The 24730-nt window shown below is 39.7% G+C and overlaps 2 protein-coding genes across 2 annotated transcripts; one reads left to right on the plus strand and one right to left on the minus strand.

Annotated features, from left to right (window-relative positions):
* The first annotated feature begins 2238 nt into the window (after positions 1 to 2238).
* LOC116315840 lies at positions 2239 to 4952 on the plus strand. The gene is made up of 4 exons (XM_031734266.2): positions 2239 to 2397; positions 2497 to 2552; positions 3707 to 4553; positions 4639 to 4952. The coding sequence occupies exons 1-3, from the start codon at positions 2318 to 2320 to the stop codon at positions 4531 to 4533; spliced, it is 963 nt and encodes a 320-aa protein (XP_031590126.2). The 5' UTR covers positions 2239 to 2317; the 3' UTR covers positions 4534 to 4553; positions 4639 to 4952.
* Positions 4953 to 6556: 1604 nt separating this feature from the next.
* lonp2 (lon peptidase 2, peroxisomal) lies at positions 6557 to 23411 on the minus strand. The gene is made up of 17 exons (XM_031734233.2): positions 23059 to 23411; positions 21444 to 21579; positions 19818 to 19931; positions 18058 to 18189; positions 17216 to 17338; positions 16970 to 17130; positions 16666 to 16760; positions 14627 to 14745; positions 14361 to 14500; positions 12017 to 12158; positions 11554 to 11704; positions 11098 to 11224; positions 10501 to 10640; positions 8939 to 9024; positions 8408 to 8615; positions 8124 to 8314; positions 6557 to 8038 (listed from the first exon to the last, which is right to left on the minus strand). Exons 1-17 carry the CDS (start codon positions 23289 to 23291, stop codon positions 7808 to 7810), a joined length of 2529 nt encoding a protein of 842 aa, XP_031590093.1. The 5' UTR covers positions 23292 to 23411; the 3' UTR covers positions 6557 to 7807.
* Between the last annotated feature and the right edge of the window lie 1319 nt (positions 23412 to 24730).

Consider the following 24730-nt stretch of genomic DNA (forward strand, 5'->3'; position numbering starts at 1 on the left):
AACACTCAATATTTATTACTTACTATTACTGATGCTTATGGTTGTTGCTGTGGTTTCCCTACTATGTTGTCTGCTTTTTGCTTGTTTTTTCTCTCTCAGCAGGCGATCAAGCAGATTTTCAGTGTCTTTTCTCTCTCATTTCCTCTTCCCCTCTATTTTTCTTCCCATCTCCTTATGTTAAATGTCTTCCCAGCCTCTCTTTCTTCCTCTTTCCTGTCCCTCGGTGCCGTCCATTCTGATTGTAATAACTCAAGATGGAAAAAAATAAAAATGAAATAATAATAATAAAGGTCGAACAAAAGGCCAGACAGGACATCCCCCCCCAAAAAAATCGCCACCTACGGACGGACTATTCTTCAAGCATGGGTCCTCTACCAGAGGCCTGGGAGCTTAAGAGTCCTGCGCAGTATCTTTGCTGTTCCTAGGACTGCACTCTTCTGGTCAAAGATCTCGGATGTTGTTTCTGGGATCTGCTGGAGCCACTCGCCTAGCTTGGGAGTCACTGCACCTAGTGCTCCGATTACTACTGGGAACACTGTTACCTTCACCCTCCACATCTTCTCGAGCTTTTCTCTGAGTCCTTGGTACTTCTCTAGTTTCTTGCAGGGGCCTATCCTTCCAAATTGACTCCTCTTCCTCCTCTTTCTTGGGTTTCTGCTGCCTGAGGTATTCACTGAGCACATGGTTGGTTGGGGCCATCTTCCTGATGTATTTGTGGATGTTTGTTGTCTCATCCTGGACTGTGGTGCTGACACTCACCAGTCCCTGACCTCCTTCCTTCCGCTTAGCATACAGCCTCAGGGTGCTGGACTTGGGGTGAAATCCTCCATGCCTGGTCAGGAGCTTCCTTGTTTTGATGTCAGTGGCTTCTATCTCCTTCGTTGGCCAGCTTATTATCCCAGGAGGGTACCCCTGCTGTTAAACCAGCTTTGTTCACTTTGCACTTTGGCTTTCAGGTGAATGATTTTGCTGTATTTCAGTTCGTTCGACATTTTTTCACTTGATATTCAGCAGTTATTACATTTCAGCTCAAAACATTTAACTATCAGCATTCACACTGCAGTTTCTTCAGGAAATGCATTCTCTAGTTTAAAATATGCATTTGCACTGCGGAAGACTCTAACCTGAGCAGGATACACAAAATCCCATCCAATCCAGTCGCTGATGAAAACGGATGTGCTCATAGTCTGTGCTTTAATAAAAGTCTGAAGACTGCTTATTAAAGCACATTAATAATTATTACTGTGTGTCTTATAAATTGTAAATGGTAAATTTTAAAAAATGAGTGTTTTCATTTTAAGTTTTTAATATATTACTCCTTTATTCTGAAATTAGGTTCATAGTATCTTGACTGCTTTCATTTTTACTGCAGATTTATGTAGGAAAATGTGATTGCTGAAGGGAATTACAGCAAGGCACTGATGGGTCCCAGTACGTTTCTCAGTATTATTATAATGGGGGACTGGATTTTAGTTTCACCTACTGATAAGCAGACAATGCTGTGCTTGTTAAATTCAAACCAGTTCATCAAGCAAAAAGTCACTGTTGCTGCTGTTGTTGCCCTTGGGAGGAAATAAACTGCCGAGGAAATGAATAAGTCAAAATAAACAAATAAATACCTTATGCAGATCCATCATTGTTAAGCTGGAACGGTGACTGCACAGCTGAGGTCGAGGTTCAGTCTTTATGGCTCCAGCAGCCAGCTTGCTTTGTTGTGACTGGAGTACCAAACAGACTGTTGGAATACTGTGTATGCAAATTTGTATGGTCATAGGTGTGATCAGTTGCATGGTTACTTAAAGCAGTATTATTTAACAATATTAATTCAGAAGCTTTTTTTTTTTTATTTTTGTCTTAAATTTACTGTACTCACAGTTGATTCTGTTTTTTTTATGATTTTAATTAATAAAAAAATAAAGTCATTGGATATATGAAATTCAGTGTATCATAAATAAACAAAGTAAGTTTAACTTTTCAGTTTTTATTTCACTTTTCCTGTGTAAAGTTTGAATCTAGACAGATTTTTAACCATTTAGTAATCTCTGATTGGATTAACAGGTTACCTGGAGTAACAGTTTGTGTTTCCCCAAAAGTTTGAGTGAAGAGCAAAATAAACATGTATACATAAAAGAAGTGGGGGGTTGACCTGTTGGGTACCTCAGTTCAACTTCTCATTAAAAAGCCTGATTGGAAACACCTGCCCGTAGGAAGGACCTATAAAGACAGCAGCATGTCCTAAACACGTAACTCAGATGTACACTGGTGTTTGGTTGGAGTAGCTGGTGTGTGTGGACCTGTGGAAGTGTGAGTGCTTTGCATGCACAGTCCAGCTGGAGGGTTTGTGAGAACAGTGAGTGCAGCTACTGGAGTCATGGTTGCTCGGTTGTTAATTGCAAGGTACAATGTTTAAATGTATTTTCATGATATGCACTTCCTGTACTTGAATGTGAACCTTTGGTCTGGTTTTATCTTGACTGTATTTGTGCTGCTTGACAGGTTTTTACTGCTTTATGTTTTGAGTGATGTGAACTATTCCTCGGCTTTTCCAAGAGGTGAGCATGTTGAAACCTGCTCTAATGATTTTATGAAATGACAACTTTGTCTTACCTGAGGAGTCCAGTGAAGTCATGCCTGCACCCAGAATCTGCAGCATCTCTTTAGATAATATTTGAAAGAGGTTTTATAATAGTATTTACACTGGAACAAATTATGTAGTATATAATTCGTGCAGGTGGGTTTTTGTTTTTTTGGGGGTTTTTTTCTCTCCCCACTTCAGATGATAAAGCTGTTGGTCACTAAATGGGTCTACCAATGTATCTTATCGAGACTGGGTTAGGGTCGGTATGCCTCATGTTCAAATTGGCAAGTTTAATTCGGTTAAAGCAGGGTATTTAAATGAATCGCAGCACACTGAGTGGTAAATCTACTGATTTGTTAATTGCACTACCGCTCTGTGCTCTATAGTATTGCTAATGTGACAGCTGCACACTTGGAGCTCCTGTAATGCTGAGATTGCACTGCTTTAACATCACAGCTGGGTTTCATTTGTGGGGGGGGACTCTTCAGCAGCAGTGTCCAACTCCAGGCCTCAAGGGCCGGTGTCCTGCAGGTTTTGGATATCACCCTGGGTCAACACACCTGAATCAAATGATTAGTTAATTACCAGGCCTCTGGAGAACTTCAAGACATGTTGAGGAGGTAATTTAGCCATTTAAATCAGCTGTGTTGGATCAAGGATGCATCTAAAACCTACAGGACACTGGCCTTCGAGGCCTGGAGTTGGACACCCCTGCTCTACAGGTTACCTGTATGATGCATTAGGTGAACTTGCAGAAGTTTAGATACCAAAATCTCAACTTATGTAATCAGTTATCATAAGCTTGGCTGTTTCACTGGCATTTTATCTTTTTTACTCTAGTAATCACTTTAAAAAGGGGGAGTTCTTCCCTGTTAAATTTGGAAAAGGAAAATTCAAACTGGGTAACTGTAGATGGTATAAAAATATATAAATTTATGCTTTCTGTGAGTGGATCAAGCAAACTTGCCTCCTTCTGTTAAAAGGGTATAAGAATACAAATGTCTTTGACACTGGCTTAATAAACTCAACACTGAAGTTCTATCTAAACAACTGACAAACTGAACATATAGATGTGTTTGAAGCTTTACCAGCTTTATAATCTGTATTCATACCCATGTTCTCTCTCAGCCACAAGTTCTGTGCAGCCTAGAGCATGGCAGGGTGGAAGAGGGGAACAAGATGTGTATGGAAATCCTCGCCCTTTCCAGTACATGAGGGCTCTGAGGCCGACAGATCCAATGATCTACCCTAACGTGCGTGATCAGGTTCAAGTCGAATCCCCAACATCATATCTTCCACGCTCTAATATTCCTACCCACAGACCCATGGAAACATCTCTGCTCCAGCCACGAGCACACAGAAACCATCTTGTGGCCAAGCCCAGGAGCTTTAACATAAGCCTGAGGATTCCTTTTGCTCACACTCGTGATGGTGCTTATCGTCCTCGGTACGGACCAAGCGGCCTTATTATTGACAACAGTTTTAATAATCCCCGCAGAGACCATGCCCATGATCCTTCAAACCTGGGCTACCAGTTCAGCTTATACGTTCCCTTTTCACGTGGTTCTCCACGCCCCCCAGGTGGCCAGGAACATCACGGTGGACGTCGACACAGGCCTGAGAAAGATGATTTGGGTCGTCAAACGGAGCATTTGCCAGTTCATACAAGGCCGTACCCTGACCAGCATCGTGAGGATCACGAGCATCGTGATGAAGGCCACCTGCAGGAGTTTGCATTTCCAAAGCCAGATGGACCAGAACACCCATCAAGGCTGCGTCATCCTCAAAGATATGTCGACCCTAGTGGCTACTACAACTCCCAGATGAATCCTGCGTGGAATGACTACTGGTGGCATTACCGTGGACCTCACTGGGGTCATGTAAAGCATCAGTCTTCTGACCCTTGGCCAAATTTCCATCGGTCAGCTTCAGACTGGCATGGATGGAAGAGATGACCCAAACTCACAGGGCAGAGGTGGGTCATTAGTTTTTGGCTATTACAACATGACATTTCACATTGGTTTAAAATCTGTTCCTCACAAATGTCTCCTCCCTTACAGCTCTGCAGTGCAAGAAGGATGATTTCCTTTATTTAAAATAAAGTGAAAGCTCTTCTGTAGTTTCTTTTGTCAGGTTGTCTGAAAGAATAGCTGAACATTTGGGTTGAGGTTAATTTTCAAGAGCTAATGACCATTCATGTCTGAGTCTTGTCCTCATAAGCAAGAAGCAACAAGTCTATGCCCAAATGTTAGAAAGCCGGTGAATCGGATTTTGACTAAATATTTTGGTGATGTGCATTTTGAGCCAAGTCCAGTCGTCAGTTTCACTTGAGCTGTATCTGCACCATTAAAAGTATCCCAGACTTTAAACTGAATCAATGTCCCGTCCTTCAATAGTTGCTTGTATATTAACATTTTGGAACTTCAGTTGAGTGCTTTCCATGAGATTGCTTGTAATATTGCTATAATCTCTTGTTGTACAAGATTATATCTGCTATAAAACGAACAGAAATTAATAATGAACTTAGGAAAAACTGATGATGGAAACGGTTTCTCCAACTTCATCCACTACTGTTCACTTCTTTCGCAGGTTTTGGACTGTAGCTCTATTAATCTATCAAGTTATTTAGCTTGACTGCTTTGTCTTTATTTTTCTCTGCTCTGAGCACTGGATCACCATTTAAAAACAAAAAACAAAAACAAAAAACCAGAAGTTTCAAAACTAAGACTTTAAATTGAAAGTGTCAAAAGCCTCAACAGATCAGCAAAGGTGATAAAAGTACAGACATCCTGTACTTAAGAGTACAGATACTGGTGTTAAATACTCAAGTAAAAGTTAATATACTGATTCAACTCCTTTACCCAAGTAAAGGTAAAGAATAGGCTCTGAAAAGTACCAAAAGTAAAAGCTCTGTAATGTATTAATCATATTACTAAATGAGGATTTCAAACTACTTCAGTTAAAATTTTAATTCTACTAAATGCATTCAGCTTATTAATCCACATTTCAGTTTTACACAATGCAGATGTGGATACTGTATTCTCTTTGTGATATTTTTTTGTTTTGTCATCCCCCCCGGTTTTTAGTTTACCTTCCATAGCCACCACTTGCTTCCCTGACAGAAATGTGGTTCAACCTGTTCAAACCTGCCTAGAGATTTTTTTTTTAGCATTTTTTTTTTTTTTTCTCGGCATGTCCGTAATGAATTCAGTGCCGTTTGGTGCTGTCAGCCATCAGCACTCCAGCTGATGCTGACAATTCCATCAGACTCTTTGATTTGCTAAAATGCATGCTTCACCACATCAAGCTGCACTGAGTGGATGACAACATCAGGAGGCCAATCCTGTGACCCAGTGCAGACTGAACACTCTGCATTTGTAATGCTGACGAAACCATGTTCTGATTCGTACCAGCTGAAATTGTGGGCTAACATTTTTGAAAATGCTATAAATAACTAAAATATGCTAAATAAAATCCTGCCATGATGCCAGGTCTCTCTTGGAATTTGAATACTTTCCTACAGGTTTCCTGTATACCTCTTGTATGTCACTTGTTCAGACACTGTTTTGTTGCTTTCCTGCTGAGTGTGGAGTTTGCCCACAGGAACGAAAGTTCACAACACCTGCGTTCTTGCACTTTACACATGCGGTCAATAGAATAGGGAGTTTGTGTGTTGGTGAAATGTCTCACAGTTGCAAAGAAAGAAGCAGTTTTAGACCCTTTTAGCCTCCACTTTGACTGCCAGGTCAAACCATTTTCATTTTCTATGCTGGTCACACTTATCTTTTGGACTGTCTTAATCTGATTTAATTTGGTTTTGTTTCTTGCCTCCCATGTGTCCATGTTTGTATGTTGGCCTCTCCAGCTGCTGCAGCAGTGGGTGGGCACATCTACGGCCCCCGCCAGAGTGGTTGGGCGAGCACCTCCACATCGCTTCGGTCTGACCCCACTTTTTGTCTGCTTCCTTCTTAGCTGGAATATGGTCAGAGGATGAGGAGGCAGAATAAAGGGACAGAAATATCTTCTAAAGGTTTTGATAAGTCTGGTGTGGCTGACAAAAGTGCAGCCTCATGTCTTTAGTAAATCTAAAGACTCTATAGCACCCCCAAGAGGCTGAAATGTTTATTACAATGAATGAGCACTTTTAAACATGCAATTATTCAAGCTGTTACACAGTATTACTGTTTATGACCAAAATATGAGGTTGCATGGAAGAAACTGTCTTCTATGGTGTCACCAATGAATGCATCTGTGTGATATTTTCAGACTGCTTAAAAGTCGAACAAATTACTGTACTCCATTTTATGCTTTTCAGTAAAACACATTTATGGAATCTTTTCCCTCTGATTCAAATTAAAGATACTAGTCAGCTAATCATCTGAATATTGTACTGTACACTTGAATCCTTGAATTTAAGCACTGAGGCTAAAGCATAAAAAAAGGTATACTTCTTAAGATGCATTCAAGTTCAACTGTACAGTTCTAGTTTTTGTCCAACTAAATGTCCCAAGAGCAGGAAAAATCAAGGCTAAATAATTAAATCGGTAAATGTCACAGTAACTAAAATAAATCAAAATTTATTTTATGTTACAATTTATCAACAGAGTGGAGGAAATGAAAACAAATCTTTGCAGTTTTTAAATCACAGAATATATTCGTCACCATCAGTGTAGCTAAATAAAATGTTATTGTGGATGTTAGAGAAAGATCCACTGACAAAAATCCAACAATAATGAAATAAAATGTGTGATTAAGGAGAACAATTTACAATTAACAAACATCAATCAATTTCTTTCCCTTAGCAGCAATCATCAAACACATTTGGGCTTTTTCAGCGCACAAATTTAACCCGTATAAATCTTTAAGGCATGTATCACTCACTAGTCCCCCTGCTTCAGAAGACATAGCCAGGCTACTAATACAAGGTCAATGTAAAAGAAAGGAGCAGCTATTCAGCTGAAATGAAAAAACAAAGCCCCACTATGATGATATTTAGCTGTGACTTCTGAGCTGGCTGCACATTAGTGTGCTATTAGCAAAGAGGAGCTGGGCCCTTTGTAAACTGAATCCTCCTGGATCTCAGCTCCATCTTCAACTTCAAGTTAGCTTTTTAATACTGAACAAGTCATCTGCAAAAAGACCTTACAGCACTTTTAAGGATCAAAAAACACGGCTTAATTATCCAAGACCAAAGACGCCTTACATTGTTAATGTGTTTTGAGCAGTGTGTTACAGTTTGCTGGTGAGCTGAGGGTGTGCACGTGTGCCGCTTACTCCCGGAAACCCTCCATCGAAAGAGGCGTTCAGCACCTCGCCCAGGTTTGTGGCTGTGATAAAGTCTAGGTTGGCTCTGACGTTTGCTGGAAGCTCCTCCAGGTCTTTCTCGTTGCGTTTCGGGAGGATGACGCGCTTCACTCCTGCCCTGTGTGCAGCCAGCACCTTGTCCTTAATCCCGCCCACCTGCAGAGGACGGGCCACACTTGTCTGTTAAAACTAGAGTGGACTAGAGATGATCATTGTATGTGTGTTTACTACGATAACTTACTGGCAGCACAAGCCCTCTTAACGTGATCTCTCCAGTCATGGCGACGTCTGATCTGACCAGTCGGCCGCTAAACAGTGAAGCTAGGCAGGTGACGATTGTAACGCCAGCAGAGGGGCCATCTTTGGTGACGGCTCCAGCAGGGAAATGGAGGTGGATGTCTGTCCCCTCTAATGGATCTGAACCCCCCACCACTGTTCAAACACACACAGTTGCACAATATAAGTTGTTTTGTATTTCTCTAGAACTACAAAATAGAATATAAACACTGGTGTATCTGGACTCACTGTTTGTGAGCTGGTAGGTTTTAGCATTCGCTCTGAGCCAGCTGATGGCCAAGTGGGCTGATTCTTTCATAACGTCTCCCAGCTGACCCGTAAGAGTGAGCTGACCTTCTCCCTCCATCCGACTGGCCTCCACAAACATGATCTCCCCACCAAGCGGTGTCCAGGCCAGGCCAAGAGCTACACCAGGCAGGGTGAGCCGCTCAGAGACCTGCCAATATGCATACATGAAAACATCTTTTTCAATCCTCAAAAGAGTACATAGAAAACAAGGTCCACATGACCTGGAGAGATGAAGGGAGAAAGGCAAATGACTTTAATCTGAGTGGATGAGCAGCAGCTGTATGGAGCAGAGAGATCTGCTCACAGGCTGCCTTTATAGTCATGGATTGTGATGGAAACCAATGGCATCGGTTGAGGTGCAGAAAATTCAGGTGGTCAAAAATGATCATGGGAATAAATTCTGCATGTTTCTGTAATAAACTTGTGGATTATGAACACTGCACATGCTGCTCTTTCTCTCTCTCTGCTTACCTCCATTTCGAACACTGGAGGCCCCAGGATGTCTTTCAGTGCAATATGATCAATCACTATGGGCAACTCTGGAGGTGCTGCCTTGTCTGAAAACAAACATACAGCAAAACATTCACTAAAAGCTAAATCAAAGACTGCCGTGTGATTCACTGCATTCAGTTCCTGTCTAGTAACAACAAAAAACCAACAAACATGGTAACACCTGAAACATTCAGGATTCAGAAAAGGGTTTCACAAATTTGTAGATAACATCACATTGGCTACATCCATATTTTTTGTAGCCTGTGGTTCAGAAAGCTACATGTAAAAGAAACAATATGTGTTGTTTATACCCATGTTCGTGCAGTTAGGTGTAAGGAATATTCTTACTACTAGAGATTGTTTAGAGTTTAAAATAAAAAAAACTAAAAAAAAACTACATACACCAGGCTTCACAGGGAAAAGAAATAAACTGGCAGTGACATAGCTGCCAATGAGAATGAAAAACCAGCCGTGAACACACATACATAAAACACACAAGAAAGTGCAACAGAAACAGAAATATCACAAATGAACATCAAAAACTACCATTTGGAAAACGCAAAACAAATGCATGAGAACATGCATCATTTGTGCACGTGCGCGCGCACACACACACACACACACACACACACACACGGTTACCTGGAAACACAAAGGCCGTGTTAGAGAACAGAAAGAAACGCTAATGTCACATTTATCCCATTTTTCTGTCTCTCACTGTAAATAAACCACTAATACAAAATTCCCAATCTTCATATCTGCTACTTAATGATGCAAAAATGAGTTTTGTTTGTTCTTTGTTTTTATTTACTCTACTGAGAATCCCGCAGACAAATCAAAGACTGAGTACGTAATATCCAATGCTTTTGAGTGGGAAACTGCACAATGAGCTTCACAAGACTTATTTAGGATATTATCCAGGTCATTACGCAGCTACATAAAAATCCTTTTTAACTTGTTACATGTTAAAGTTCACGACAGTACAATTAGAAAAAGGCTGAACAAGTATGGCTTTTTTTGGAAAAAAAAGATGCAGCATATCTGCAGAAACCCCTCATACCAGCCGTCAAGCACAGAATTGGAGGGGTGACGATTTAGGTTTGCTCTGCTACCACAGAACCTGAGCACCTGAGCGTTGAGTAGACTATGAACTCCTCAGTACACCAAAATATTTTAGAGTCAAATGTGAGACCATCTGTCCAACAGCTTAAGCTGGGCTCAAATGATGCAACAGGACAATGACCCCAAGCTCTCGAGCAAATTCCACCACAATGCGAGAGACTGATGAAGTCATACAGAAAAGGGTTATTTCAAGGTATTGCTGCTAAAGTAGGTTCTCTAAGCTACTGAATCACAGGGTGTTAAATAAGATGCTCTTTTCTGTTGTACCTTGTCTTTCAATATTTGTAATGACTCAACATTTGGTATTTAATGCACAAGCTTTGTTAGTGTGTAGCTGCGGGCTGTAGTGTGTAGCTTCAAATTAAATTTCACGGCCGACCAAGATGGAAAAAAAGCAGATGGAAGGTTCAGACCCTCACCTCCAGGCTGTTTTGAGTTTTCAGGGGTCAAAGTCTCTGTCTTGGTGAGTGTGTGACCCTCGGCAACCTTGACAGCTACAGCTCGGCAGATCGCCCCGATCTTCCTTTCTAGTGAGCGCACACCTGCTTCTCGGGTGTATCTAAAAGAGGAAGAACAAACAGAAGGACAAATAACAGAGGACTAAAACACAGCTGTCACTGAGTGTCACAGTGTGATCAGGTAGGGTTTAAAACTAGGCAACACTGACTCTCAGTCATGTACTTGCTCTTTGTTTTGGCCTGTAACTGTAATCACCTGAAAACCTGAGAACCCGTCTCTCTCCTTTTTGAAACATGATGTGGTTTTTTTTCTTATTTGTTTGCAAAAGAGATCTAACCAGATCAACCTATATATTTTTTACTTTTTGCACAACCAGACTGCCTCTGCAGGTCCGCAGACAGAAAACAGCTAACCACGTGACAAAGACTCATTACATCAATTGATGTGGCCAGTATCTGACACTGATGCCGCTGTGTGCTGCCGTTAACATAAAGCTTAAATGGCTATGCAGTCTTACAATCTCAGGTGACGATGACTGAGTTTGTGTGGGATTGTACCTGCTGATTATGTCCGGTGTGGTGCTCTGAGGTATATGCAGCTGTTGAGGGGTTAACCCATGCTGCTCCAGTTGGTTTGGAATCAGGTGGCGGTGAGCAATCTCCACCTTCTCCTCCTGGGTGTAGCCTGAAACAACAGTAATAAAAAACAACAACAACAAAAAACAAAACAAACAAACAAAAAAAAAGAAAAACAGGGAGAGCAGATGCTCGATTTTACTCTGGTCTTAAAATGACTCCTAATTTGTATCTTTCAAATTTGGATTATGTCATGCCCTTTGAGGAACACAGGTGCCCAATTAACAGGAAAATATTTTTTCTTTTAATTGGAAACTTTTTGGACTTATATCGTGGAGTTTTGGGAAAGTATTTTCAATAAAATAGATACTCTCTTGTTATGATAACCTCCGATAAATCTGCTGAGATATTTCGTCAGAACAAAGTGACTAAACCCACCTGGTACCTCCAGCACCTCCATCCTGTCAAGCAGGGCTGGGGGAATGGTCGCTGTAGTATTTGCTGTAGCGATGAAGAGCACTTGTGAGAGGTCAAAGGCCACATTCAGGTAATGGTCTGTGAAGCTGTGGTTCTGCTCTGGGTCCAGGACCTTAGGGTGCACACAGAAACCCTTTCATTTTGTGTGTGTGTGTGTTTTTTTGTAAACTGTGCAAACTGTAGTAAGTGGGAACTTTTTGGCATCATGGGGGAGGAATACTAATAACACTTGTGTTATTATGAGAATTATTATGTGTTGTAGTGGTTAATTAGGTAGCTTTAGCATGGAAGCAACCAACTGGTGGATATGTTGCATGTTTCCACCTGCTACTGAAAATTAATCCTTCAAAACATTAAGGTTTTGTTTAGGGAGTAAATAACCAGAGAAGACGTCACACGGAACCTGAGAGAGAAACAGACTGACCTCCAGCAGAGCAGCTGCAGGGTCCCCTTGCAGGCTCTTCCCCAGCTTGTCCACCTCATCCAGAAGGAAGACGGGATTATTGACGCCCACTGTCTTCAAACCATTGATAATGCGGCCGGGCATGCTCCCTACATATGTACGCCTGGAGACATGGCAAAGACGCAAAATGATGCTCTACTCTGTGAACTTTTCAGGTTTAAGCAAACCAAAGCCTCACGATATACCCGAAAGATATCCACTGAATTACCAAGCAATAATATCTGAGAAAAAATAAAGACAGATGCGACATTCTCTGTAGTGAATAAAGCTAATGCAAGCAAGCTTTGAGTGTTTGCTAGCATGTACTGGCTGAAAGCGGTCTGTGGGCTTTGAAGGTAGGAAATAAAAATGATTTGAAAATTTTAATAAGAACATGAGAAATATTTTTAAGTTGAACAAACTGTATAATCAACTGTTTAAGGAGTCTGGTCCTTATTTCTGCTGTTGGTAGGACATCCACATGTTTCTTATTTGAGTGTAAATATGTATGTGAGGTATTGATTTAAAACAACACGACCATCCACGTAACCTGAGATGAACTCTTTTGCCCCATTCGCCTCTCTGCTCACACAGAGACTCCAGACATGACACCCATAACAGTAACCACAGGATCTGTGTGATGTGGTGTATGTGCTTGGCCACAATTTGTCTTCATTCCAGTTGTTAACAACCTTTAAGACTTTCTAACAAACACAGATTACCAGTGACCTCTATTTATTTTACAGAAAACCAAAGCTTATATTTACATAAGGTCATCTACATAAAAGTAAAAGTCCAGGTCAGAAGAAAACAAAACCAACGAATGTGCCGAATACTTTCAGACTACTGACCGAATCCATTTATGTCCTTTATCCTTCATTTAAATTAAACCCAAGTGGACTTTAAGGGATGCTTGAATGGTATCAGCATGTTTTGCCAAGAAATTTTGTTACATCTTACTGCAGGTTTTGGACTGAATAAAATAAAAAAGACACTATTTTACTCTAGCTTTCCCAGTGGGGTGCGTTAAGGAAAAACCTAGAATAAAATACATGATTTTTCATAGTGAGCTTCATTATTTGTGAGTGTGATTTATAAAGCATCAAATGTAATGCCTTATGTTACGCGAGCTTGTGTTTTTGCTCCAACACACATCCACAGAGCAATTTAAGTCCCAGCATGAAAACAATATACTCAAGCACATTTCTCTATCCAGTTTAAAAAATTTCTACATAACAAGACTACAGTAATAGAATAGAATAGAATAGCTTTTATTGTCACTGTTACAAGAACAATGAAAGGCTGTTTGGCACGCATCCTGCCTAAGAAAAAAGAACAAAGATCCATCTACCTGTTGAATTCTACAATTACATATTGCTTTATATTTATTTATATTGCACTTGTGGCCACTATGAGCATGCAGTGCAGTCAGTGGACACATTAGTGTCAACAAATGGTGCAAAGTTTGAAGATGACGACGAAAGACAAAGTGAGTATTTACCTGCATTATCTTAGTTTTCAGGGGTGCTCCCTGGTGGAATCATCCAGTAATATATTATTAAAATTCAGGAATTAAAATATTGGCACATTCAGCTGGTGTCCTAAGTCTAGAATTCGTATCTTTACCCTACTTTTTAAAAATGACGCTGCAGGGAAATGGGGATTTAAATTATGTAAAATGCAGACTCTATTCAGAAGAAAGCAACGCGCTTTTTGTGGGTGGGTGTGAGTAGACCAGGGATCTCAAACTCCAGTCCTCAAGGGCCGGTGTCCTGAAACTTTTCCATGTGTCCCTGTTGCAACACACCTGAATACAATTAGTAGGTCATTGGTAAGAGTATAGAACTTGACTGCATGCTGAGGTGGCAATTCAGCCATTTGATTTATGTTACAGCAGCTCATGAGTGAATGAACATAGTGCAATAAAAGTACTTTTGTCATTTTTCCAAACACTTACTGGTACATTTACTTAAATTTACTTGAGTAGGGTTAGGGGTTGCCACTTCAGCATGCAGTCAAGTTCTATAGAGTCTGGCTAATGACCTACTAATTGTATTCAGATGTGTTTGAACAGCGACACATGGAAAAGTTTCAATTAACTAGTCAACAGCCACAATAACAATCAGTGTCCAGATGAACAGAATCAGCTGTCTGGGAACCAGAAACCCAGTTTTCTCTGGTAAAACGGTTAAAAAGCTAGCATATCTCAGGTCTACTATTGTAGTTCCTATTTTTTTGGTTGTTGCTATACATGGACAACCTGAAAACTCAGAGTCTACACTGTGGACACGAACCCTTCAGTTGCGTAACAATCTTATGAGCATACCTGTGTCCTCGGATGTCAGACTGGTCACAGACGCCGCCCAAAGCAATTCGGTGAAACTCTCTGCCCAGAGTTCGGGCAATCGAGCGTCCTACACTCGTCTTACCGACTCCAGGAGGGCCCACGAAACATAAGATGGGGCCCTAAAAAACAGCAGATACAGCAGTATGAAACTCAAAGATTAATACATGACAAATGTAAGAAAAGTGCTTTGTGTAACACAAGATTTCATCTTTAAGCATCTGTAGACTGGGATATTAAGGAAGCACCTTGAGTGAGGTCTTCAGCTGTCTGACAGCTAAGTACTCCAGGACGCGTCTCTTCAGCTTGTCCATGGCGTAGTGATCGTTGTCCAATAGGGTTCGTGCAGCTCGGATGTCCAAGCAGTCTAGAAGGTTTGTTTAAGTGTTTTAGGTGAGTTCAATCTGAATGCGAGACCAAAGAAACATTATACGGGACAGACATCAAAAACCGGGTGAAAGATTTGTCCCACAGTGGTTTGGCAAATTTTTGGGGTCCATCAATCAGATAAAGTGTCAGAGAGCAGCGCATACTTTGGTTATGACCTCTGACACTGCTGCTAAATGAACCCTGTCCCTTAACATTTGGAGTCACTACTTATATTTAGTTACATGTTTACGCCTGCAATCAGCAGGGACAAACCCGAACAGTTCTTGTGAAATTCAAGTATTATTATGTATGCTGGGACGCTGTGTAGCGCCATTTAATTTGGCCTGATTCAGTCCACCCAACTAACTGTATGTGCAAAGTGGCTGGTTATGAATAGCCAATAACACTTCAATGAGTTAACAATACAACTCCAAGCTTTCAAATAATTGGTGTCCAGGATATGTTGACCTTAAAAAGTAGCTTAAAAAGTGCAAATTAAAACCTACAGAGACTGAGAATGACCCTTGGTTATTTCATTTTGATTATTGTTTAACAACACATTAAAAAGATGACAGCCTTAATCAACGCAGTAGATGCTTTGACCTGGAAAGCAGACAGCTGCATATCAAAGCCTTCTCAGTGTCAAAGTCTTATGTAACTATCTTAAGAATAAAGTTTTTACTGTCACTACTACGGCTCAGTGAAATCTACTAAACCCAAAGAGTTTAACTGAGCTGAAGTCCATTAAAAGTTGTCTGCAATCCAATCCAGTTTTATTTATAAAGCACTTTAAAATACCCAGCACAGGAACAAAGTGCTGTACAGAAAATACATTAAAACAATAGAATAACAGAAAACAGCAAAGATAAATAAATAAAACACATAATAAATAAAATTAAAACAGCCCTATATTAAAATAAAAAACAAGATAAAACAGCATTGAATCACCTAAAAACAACTGAAATAAAAATAAAATAAAAATAAAAACCAACATCTCACATGGTGTCAAAGGCCAGGGTAAAGAGGTGGGTTTTCAAGAGTGACTTAAAAACAGGTAAAGAACTGGCCTGTCTAATCTCTAAAGGAAGCTCGTTCCACAGTTTTGGAGCTGCTACAGCAAAAGCATGATCTCCTCTAAGTTTACGCCCAGTCCTGGGTACATTCAGGAGCAGCTGATCAGCTGACCTGAGAGAGCGGGTGGGTGTATAAGGCTGTAGCAGAGATAAGATGGGGCGAGGCCATGGAGAGCTTTAAAAGCAAATAAAAGAATTTTAAAATGAATCCTAAAAGAAATAGGCAGCCAGTGAAGTGAAGCTAAAACAGGGGAAATGTGCTCAAACTTTCGAGTGCCAGTTAAAAGACGAGCTGCGGCATTTTGCACCCTCTGTAGATGACTAATATATGATGCACTGACCCCAATATAAAGTGCATTACAGTAATCCAGCCGAGTGCTAACAAAGGCGTGGATCACTGTCTCAAAGTGCTGCCATGAAAGAATTGACTTTATTTTTGCCAGCTGCCTGAGGTGAAAGAAGCTAGATTTTACCACTGCCTTAATCTGATTTTCAAACTTCAGATCACAGTCCACTTTGACCCCCAGGTTTGTGACAGTTGGCTTAACATACTGGGCCAAGGAATCTACATACACATTGGGGGTCTCAGTGGGGCTACCAAAAACCATTACCTCTGTCTTTTTATCATTGAATTTTAAAAAGTTAACAGACATCCAAGCCTTAATGTCGTCGAGACACTGAAGTAATGGCTGTGTAAGGTATCTGCCTTTTTTCTTTAGAGGGACATAGATCTGACAGTCATCAGCATAAAAGTGGAAAGCAATGCCGTGCTTTCTCAGTACAGAACCAAGAGGAAGCAGATATAAAGAGAAGAGGAGGGGGACTAGAACTGCAGATTAATTTACCTTTGGTGCTTTTGCTCCATGGCAACTCCACCATCAGGTCCAAGTAGTTTCTGGTCAGGGCATACTCAGGCATTGACTGTGGCATCTTCTTCAATCTGAGTAAACACGAACATGATCAATCTAACTGAAGTATTTAAGGCTAATTACAGTACTGGATCATGTTTACACAGACACCAAACAGAGCCAGATCTAAACATGGTCTAAACAAGTAAAAGCAGCATCATCATTTGTGTTTGTGAAGTACGTGCAAAGACACTTTATATTGTGTATATGTTGCAGGTACACTATGAGGGAGGAAATTTACCTTTTGAGTTCTTTCAGGCAAATTTTGAGGGCAGCTTCAGGCATGTTCGCCCCATGGACCTTCCTCTCCAAGGCTGCTGTGTCATCACCATCATCATCTTCATCCTCCTCATCCAGATTGAACTGTCGACCTGGGAACACTGTCCCTTTACGCACCAACACCTAAACAGAGGGGAATCGCAGATGTGAGCACGAGATTTGGAAAGTAAATCACAGTATAAGCATACAAGGACTGCACATCTGTTACCCTCTTCTCATTATCAGGACTCATCTTCCTGGTTTTCTGCAGCAGTTTAAGTCCCTCTATCTGTCTGGTCAGCATGGGCAGGGCCTTCTTAAAGCGCTCCTCCAAACTCAGTGCATCCAGGACCTTCACAGCACATGCAAAACGACAAATTCTATTTATTGTGAAGTTTTATTGTCGAGGAAAAAAAAAATAATCAAAAATCATATCAATGTGTGCTTTCATGCTAAAAAATTAAGCACTAAATCCTTATATGGCAGAATAAGTGGAAAGTTCCTGTATTTGCTTCAAAACCCCGACAAATAGTGACCTCTCTCTTTCTCCTCTAAGTATACTGTCAAATATTGTGGATATCAAGGAGGTAGAACAGAAGGAAGAATAGGAAGGGAAGGTAGAGGAAGAAAAAGAAAAAGAAAAGTAAGAAAACATAAAAAGTGGAACAGTAGGAAGAAGTAGGAGGAGGAGTAAGAAGAAGAAGAGGACTAGAAGGAAAGAAGAAGGGGAGGAAGAAGAACCGGCTGGAACCGGGGAATATATTTTGTTTTAGGTCTGTCTGACTGAGGCACAATCTTTAATGGATTAATTAAGTATTCAGATTAAGATGACTTTATTTATCCCCATGGGGCCAATTGAGAAGTAAGCAGATTCAAAGACCAGCAGAGGCCAAACTTAAGCCACAACTAGTTTGGGCTAAAATGGGTATTTGATAAAAGCAGAGCAACTGAAGTTAGAACACTTGTAGAAACTGTTTGCATCAAGATTAAAACCTTTTTGATTTCTAAAAAAATGAGTAAAAACATCTTGGCTTTTCTAAAGCTTTGATTGTGTATACAGTTTGAATTCACCTGGAGTTTCTCCTTGTTTGAGGTGCGGATCATCGAGGCAACGACGTCAGGAAGAGTTTCCCTCGGCAGACTGTCCAAGAGGCGCCTGAACTTGGCCACGACTGGAACAGACATGTCTAACATACCTAACAACTACACACACACACACACACAAACACAAACACAATAAATCAAGTCCAACTGCGTGTGTATGTTTTCATCTTCAGTCTGATCCATCACATCATGCTGCAGCACAGCACAGTTTATTCCTATAGTACATTTTTTAAAAGTTGCCTGTTTCTTATTATTCTCAAAAATGTTGACATTTCAAAGTTGGTTAAGTTTTGAAAGAATTCAGGCCAAGTACAACAAGCTCTTACATAAACTGTCAATGCAAACATCGACATGAAGTTTTTATATGTAAAGAGCATATAGTGGCAGCTACAATCTGCAGATCTCCTCATGATAAGATGACAGGAACAAACTTAATTTGTACATATATGTGCCATCCCACTCTGCTGCTTTGATATGCAAACAGGGTTTAGGTGGAGAAGAAGTCAGGAGGAAACCCAACTTCAGACCTCCTCAGTACAGAAATCAGGTTCTGATATATTCAAAGCAACATCTAGATAAAACAGCTGTTTTATGAGTTATTGCTGTGGATAGATGACACTTAAACTGGACTGTATGGCCACAGTTAATACCTGAGAGGAAAAAAAAAGTAGTTTGTGGTGAAAAGAACAACTAGCAAATATTTAAATATGACAGTAGAACTATATTAGGCTGTTTGGCAACCAAAGCAGAGAAAAGATTCTAACCAGAAAATAACTGTCAAGCTGTGGAGACAGCTTTAATATGCTGCGTGTGCACCGCAGCCTGAAACCTAATTCAGAATGACATGAGCTGTTCTACAAAATCATCTGCTAGTGGTGACTTGCAGATGAAAAAAATAAATAAATAAATTTTAAAAACTCCAAAAATCAAATATTTGACTGGGCAGCAACAATTAGTGTTTATTTTGCCATTTCATAATCTAAATAAAACTTTTTAAAAAGTGCATTATAATTTAAGGGACTATTTTCAAATAACAATATAAATTTACTGAATACGTGGCATTCCCTCAGTTTTTCCCCTCAAAAGTAATTTTGGTAAAAAACAAAAAAAACAAAAAGCACTTTCTGCTAAATTTAACAAAACATTCACCAGCAGGGGGCAGCATTTTACCAGTAGGTGTTTTAAAAATGTTTTCAGCTGCTGTTTCAGTTCTGATAATTCTTTTTAACTATACCTCCATTTTCCACAAATGTAAACACGAATGTTCACAGTGCAGAGTATTTTAATGCAAAGTGGTATTTCGTTAAAATACAGCCTGGCCCCAATCCAACAGTTGATATTTCTTCAAGACAACACATGTTAAAGTCCTTTCAGTTGTTTTGTCAAATTTTTTTCCTAAATTATAGATATTTTTGAATATACAGATACATCATAGATTTTGCAGGCTGTGAAAAGTCAAGAAATGTTTTAGTCCACATATAAAGCAATTTGCTGAATACAAGTCTCTTTGTAGGCAACAGCTCGTGCGTGTATGTAACACTTTAGTGTATATTAAAGAACCCTCACATGTCCGTCAGTCATCACTCTTCCAGTCTGCACGGCCCTTTTGGCATCTTTTTCTTCCTTACAAAGGCATTTTTGGTTTTAACTTAATCAGTTATTCAAGACATTAATTTTTTTACGACCCTTACTCTCTTAAATTCTCACACACACACACACACACACACCTGCACAGCAGCCTGGTAGAACTTCTCGGACAGCTCCCCCAGCTCTCCATCATCTGTTGCGGTGGCATCTCTTTGTGGGGCCGTATACCGCTCCAACTGATCTAACTGCTTCACCTGTCATTTTTTTTTTTTTAAACAAAAAGTGAGTCACATTGTGAGGCCACACATACTTGTGCATTGTGCATTTCTAATATGCTGAAACATGTTTCATTACTTTATTTAATGATGAAAAGGTGTTATAAAAGTCATACACTAGATGATCTTGTTTAAATGCTGATAAAAGAACTTTTAATTCACACCGGGTAATAAAAATGTATTCTCACTATCACTCAATTTAATCCCATCTTAATAAATAGACAGGGGAGGTCAGTGATTACGCAGCAGTACAAGTGATGAGTTAGTTTTAGAAAAGCAAGCACTCCTTCTACTCTGAATGGGCCAGCTGCACATGTGCTGGAAACCCCAAAACGGCCCCTGAAAGAGATACTACACAACGATAGGTGTCCACCCACATCTGCACAATTTGACTTTTAAATGATTTACAGAAAATCAAACGTGTAGTAATTCATGGAGGGAAACTGCCAAGACTTTCCGAATAAGGAATCCATCTTTCTATAGATGTAGATCTATGGAGCACGTATGAAATGCATCAGGCATTCTAAGCTAACCTGAAAGTTGTTGAATAGGAACGACTGTGTGTCTGTAGCTTCCCATGTGCACAAGGAGTTATAATCTCGGCCTTAGGCATGTCTGGCTGACTTGCCAACAAACTTTATTTCTGCAGCTTATAACTTCTGTTGAACCTCTTGCTGGACTTGGCAAGTAGTGGAATCAGGTGACGTTTAACTTCTCAGACTGATTTTTTGTTTTGTTTTTAGGGGACATATAATGTTCAACTATTGCTCCTTATTCGTATTCACTAATTCTACTTTTAATTCTGTGGATTTGCATGATTTACAGTTCAAAAAATTCAATATTACACTTGGCCTTGCTGCAGTCCTCCACTTCACTGCCTGAATCAAACCAAATCTATTCTCCCCCCTTTTTTAGTCAGATTTCTTCTGATGCGCTGGCCCTTGGAAAAAGAAGGCTTGAGCAGCAGATGAGTGGGGCTTCTGTGCTGCCAGCTAGAGCTATGTGTCTGAGATTAGCGTATTAAGGACCTAGCCATCTATTATTGGCATGATGTAAAGCTAAGAGTAGAAAAACAACCAGAAACGAAATGTTTGCAGCAGTCTGTGCAGAAATCTGAGCTTTTGGCTCACAGGGATTACTTGTACACTATAAACTTTGGCCATGTTTACTATAGGCATAAAAAACATTAACAGTGTGTATACAGAGCATATTGCTGTACAACAACAGGAAACAGTAGAGCATTTCTTATTATCTACCCTTAGGCAACTAGTAAATACAGTGTTGCAGGAAACATACACTGACTACATCAGAGTACATCATTATCAGTATGTAGTAATATTACGGCTTGGTTACAGGTACAGAACACTTATGATGACCACTGTCGCTCATCTGTATAACAGACAGCACATCCAGAAACTTAAGTTTATGTTTATCTTACAAAAAAAAAAAATAGGTCCAATATTTTAACATCAAATCAAATCGCCGGCTTACCTCTGCCAGGACAAAGGGTCGCTCCTTTAACAGACTCGATACACTGAATCGGCACAGTCCAGTGATGAGGAGGGTGTAGTGAGGTTTGGGCCAGTTACTGCCCACTACCTGCACTGCTATCCCTGCTGTACCAATTCTACACAGACACACACAGAGAGAGAAAGAGAGTGTGTGACGGAGGGGGTGGCCATTGAAAAGCAGTTCACTGAAAGGTTGCATTCTGCAGTACAACAGACTGTTCTGATTTTAAATGCTTGCAAAGCCTCAGTATTCACACCTCTGATCCTGTTGGAGCCTCTCACAGTATCTTTTAAGCTTCATATAAGCAGCAGGTGTGCTGTAGTGTGTGGAAAATCAACCATCTGAGTTTCATTCAAACCCTGTATAAGCGCCAAACATTTACATGAGCAAGTCTAAGTATTTTCTGCCCTTCACTGCGGAGGATTATAAGGATTTATTCATTCCATCTCGAATCAATGTGGTCTTTCTGTTCCACTATCTCAGATTTGCATAAAAAAGCTCTTAATTTTTGACATAAACAGTGATTTTTGTTGTTGTTGATATTAGTAGTTTTCAAGATACATTTTCTTGAAAAATTGTCTGTTTTTTTGCACTTTGAAATAATGAGGCTACATTACAACATGAATATCTCAGAAAATATTAAAGGTAAAAGCCTTTAATTCAGTTATAATTATTAGCCCAGTTATAATCAGAGCATCACCTTGAAATGCCAGAATTGTGTTTTATTTGGATTAACTTACCTACTGATATCTTCTAGCATTTCAAGTATTTCTTCTACAGGTTTCATTATGCATTTGGAAATTTTGCAGTGTCACATATCTTTTTAGTGCAACCTTAAATATGTAACTTTATATAATGGCTTGATTTTTTTTTTTTTTTTTTCAGATTTAAATTAGCCATGTATTTAAAAAAGCCTTCAATCATTCTATATGTCTAAACTTAAAATCATACATTTTGGGGGGGAAATCTGAGAAAATGTTCTACAATTTTGATGATTTAAGATGGAATGACCACCTTCCTCACAGATTAATTCAGTGTGTGGCAAACCTTTCTTTTTCCTGGTAACCAATCCAGAGACAAGAACACGCTGTTTGGTAACCCTACTGGCCTGGAGTTCACTGATTAAAGGCTAAAGTCCGCTTCTCTGTGCTTGCCCGGCTGTTTTCGACTTCATGGCTACAGTAAAAGTGGAGATGTTTCTAGAACAAATAAAGCTGCCAGTGTAGAAGTGCATGCTCAAAGATGCGTTGAGATTCCCTGGAGACATTTTAAGCCCTTTAGAGATAAAGACCTGCACGTTAGCAGGAGTGATTTCAAACCTGCAGACAAGGACCGTGGTTAGATTTACCCAATATTCAGTACATTTCCCCTGACGATGACACACACTAGAGACGTCTAAACACATAAAATATTCCTGTGTACTGGAAATATATTTGATCTTCTTCCTTATCCTGCAGAGATGTTTTGACCTGTCACGTTTATGACAACTTGAAGGGGACCCATCAGCTGTCACACCTCCACACAACAACCGTGTAAACCCACAGAAAGACCACGTTTCACTTTTTATCTGGCTACACAGCTACAAGTTCATTACTTGTGCAACGTGGGGAGGTCGTCGGTGTCGTGCTCCGGGTCTCTGGTGTTAGGAATCACCCCTATGATGGTGCTTTTCAGCGAAGTCCCCTTCAGCAGCCGCTCTCGGACAAGGTGCATGTTCCGTGGGGAATCCACGCTGAACCTGACCGTGGAGCCCGGGAGAAGAACTCCTTCGTGGGTCAGCAGCAACGGGAGACGGCTCGGTATCTGAATTGCGCCACTGGAGACCATTGTCCAGTTTTGTTTTGTTTTTAAATGTCGGTGCCCAGTGACTGTTTTATAACACAACTTCAGTAAACACCTCCTTGTTTTGCTGTTAAGTAGGCCAGCCGAGCTTAAACACAAGACTTCCGGGTAGAACTTTCAAAATAAATCTCTCATCGATGACCTGATGAGCACATTTAATTTCTATCACAAAAAAGAGAACTCGTATTCGAAGCAATTTAGAAACTACAACGCAATTGGGAGTTTTTATATTCATTTTCAAATTACTTTTACATCCGAAAAAAGATTTTTTCTGCCATTCTCCCATATCGTAACTTCCTGTCGCCTCTGGATGGGCTACGGTGAATGCAGAGGGACAAACAACATGCGATCGCATAATGATTTAAAAACAAAACAAAACAAATAACTTTAGACTGAGTTAGCTTTCTCGATTTTATTCGTTAATCTGTTTTCAGGGTGGAAGAAAAGAATTTTGAATAGAGAACCACATGTCACATGACAAGCTGCACACTACCTATTTTGCACAGTACTATTATATTCATTGCATAGTATAGTTTAAAAATTACTCCTCACAGCCAGGTAAATTATATTTCTGATATGTTTATACAATGCTGATTAACTAACGCTGATTAGTTAATTAATAAACTAATTTTAAAACATCAATTTGCACAGTAGTTCCACTAATAATCAATTAAACTTTCAAAAAATTTCCCCAACTTGCATTTTATTATTCAAGATTCTTAAAAATAGTAAAATAATAGCGCACAATCATATTTGGACACTCTTTCCAAAAACACAGGACTGAATACAGGGTTAGTTGATAAAAAATAGCATTTTATTATTTATTTATTTAATAAAAGTATTCTTATAGCAATGTACAGTTTTAAAAAGAAGAAAATAAATATTCAATATCTCGAGTATAAAAAAACAAATCTGTTCCTAAGATCTATTTTCTGACAATAACCCATCCATGTGTTTGCCAGGCAGGAAATATTACTTACTTTTCACAATAAGGGATTTTCGAATACATCTTGCTCTTGTGGTTACAAAAAACAGCCATACATTTACATATGATTGAGAAAGTGTGATAGAAATACACTCTAATTTCTGCTGTTCTTTGTCTACATCATTCCAGAGCATCTTTTGCACATGAGAACCAACCCAAGTTTTGCCCCTTAAAAATCTGATGCTAAATATAATACATGAAAATCATCATTCTCCCTCCAAAAGAGTGACAAGATCAGGCTTGCAAGGCTTACGTGTATATTTCATCTGTTTGGAGTGAATTCATGAACAAATAGAAAGCATTTTTCCATACGAGAAACAAATACGGAAGTCTTATAAATGAAACAAATTTTCTAATGTGCAAAAAATGCAAATACATGTAATGCAATTTTTGATAACTTACATTTCTATTTCAATGTTATATTTCATTATTAAATCAT

Source organism: Oreochromis aureus, linkage group 7, assembly GCF_013358895.1.
Source record: "Oreochromis aureus strain Israel breed Guangdong linkage group 7, ZZ_aureus, whole genome shotgun sequence".
Lineage (NCBI taxonomy): Eukaryota > Metazoa > Chordata > Actinopteri > Cichliformes > Cichlidae > Oreochromis > Oreochromis aureus.

Excerpts from the sequence above, each read along its gene's own strand:
- LOC116315840 (XM_031734266.2), top strand. The coding sequence starts at position 2,318 with ATGCACAGTCCAGCTGGAGGGTTTGTGAGAACAGTGAGTGCAGCTACT. Across the intron at positions 2,398-2,496 it reads GCTCGGTTGTTAATTGCAAG|GTTTTTACTGCTTTATGTTT; the intron begins GTACAATGTTTA and ends GCTGCTTGACAG. Across the intron at positions 2,553-3,706 it reads TTCCTCGGCTTTTCCAAGAG|CCACAAGTTCTGTGCAGCCT; the intron begins GTGAGCATGTTG and ends GTTCTCTCTCAG.
- lonp2 (XM_031734233.2), bottom strand. The coding sequence starts at position 23,291 with ATGGTCTCCAGTGGCGCAATTCAGATACCGAGCCGTCTCCCGTTGCTG. Across the intron at positions 19,932-21,443 it reads GACCCTTTGTCCTGGCAGAG|GTGAAGCAGTTAGATCAGTT; the intron begins GTAAGCCGGCGA and ends AAAAAATGACAG. Across the intron at positions 11,705-12,016 it reads CTGCAGCTGCTCTGCTGGAG|GTCCTGGACCCAGAGCAGAA; the intron begins GTCAGTCTGTTT and ends GTGCACCCTAAG.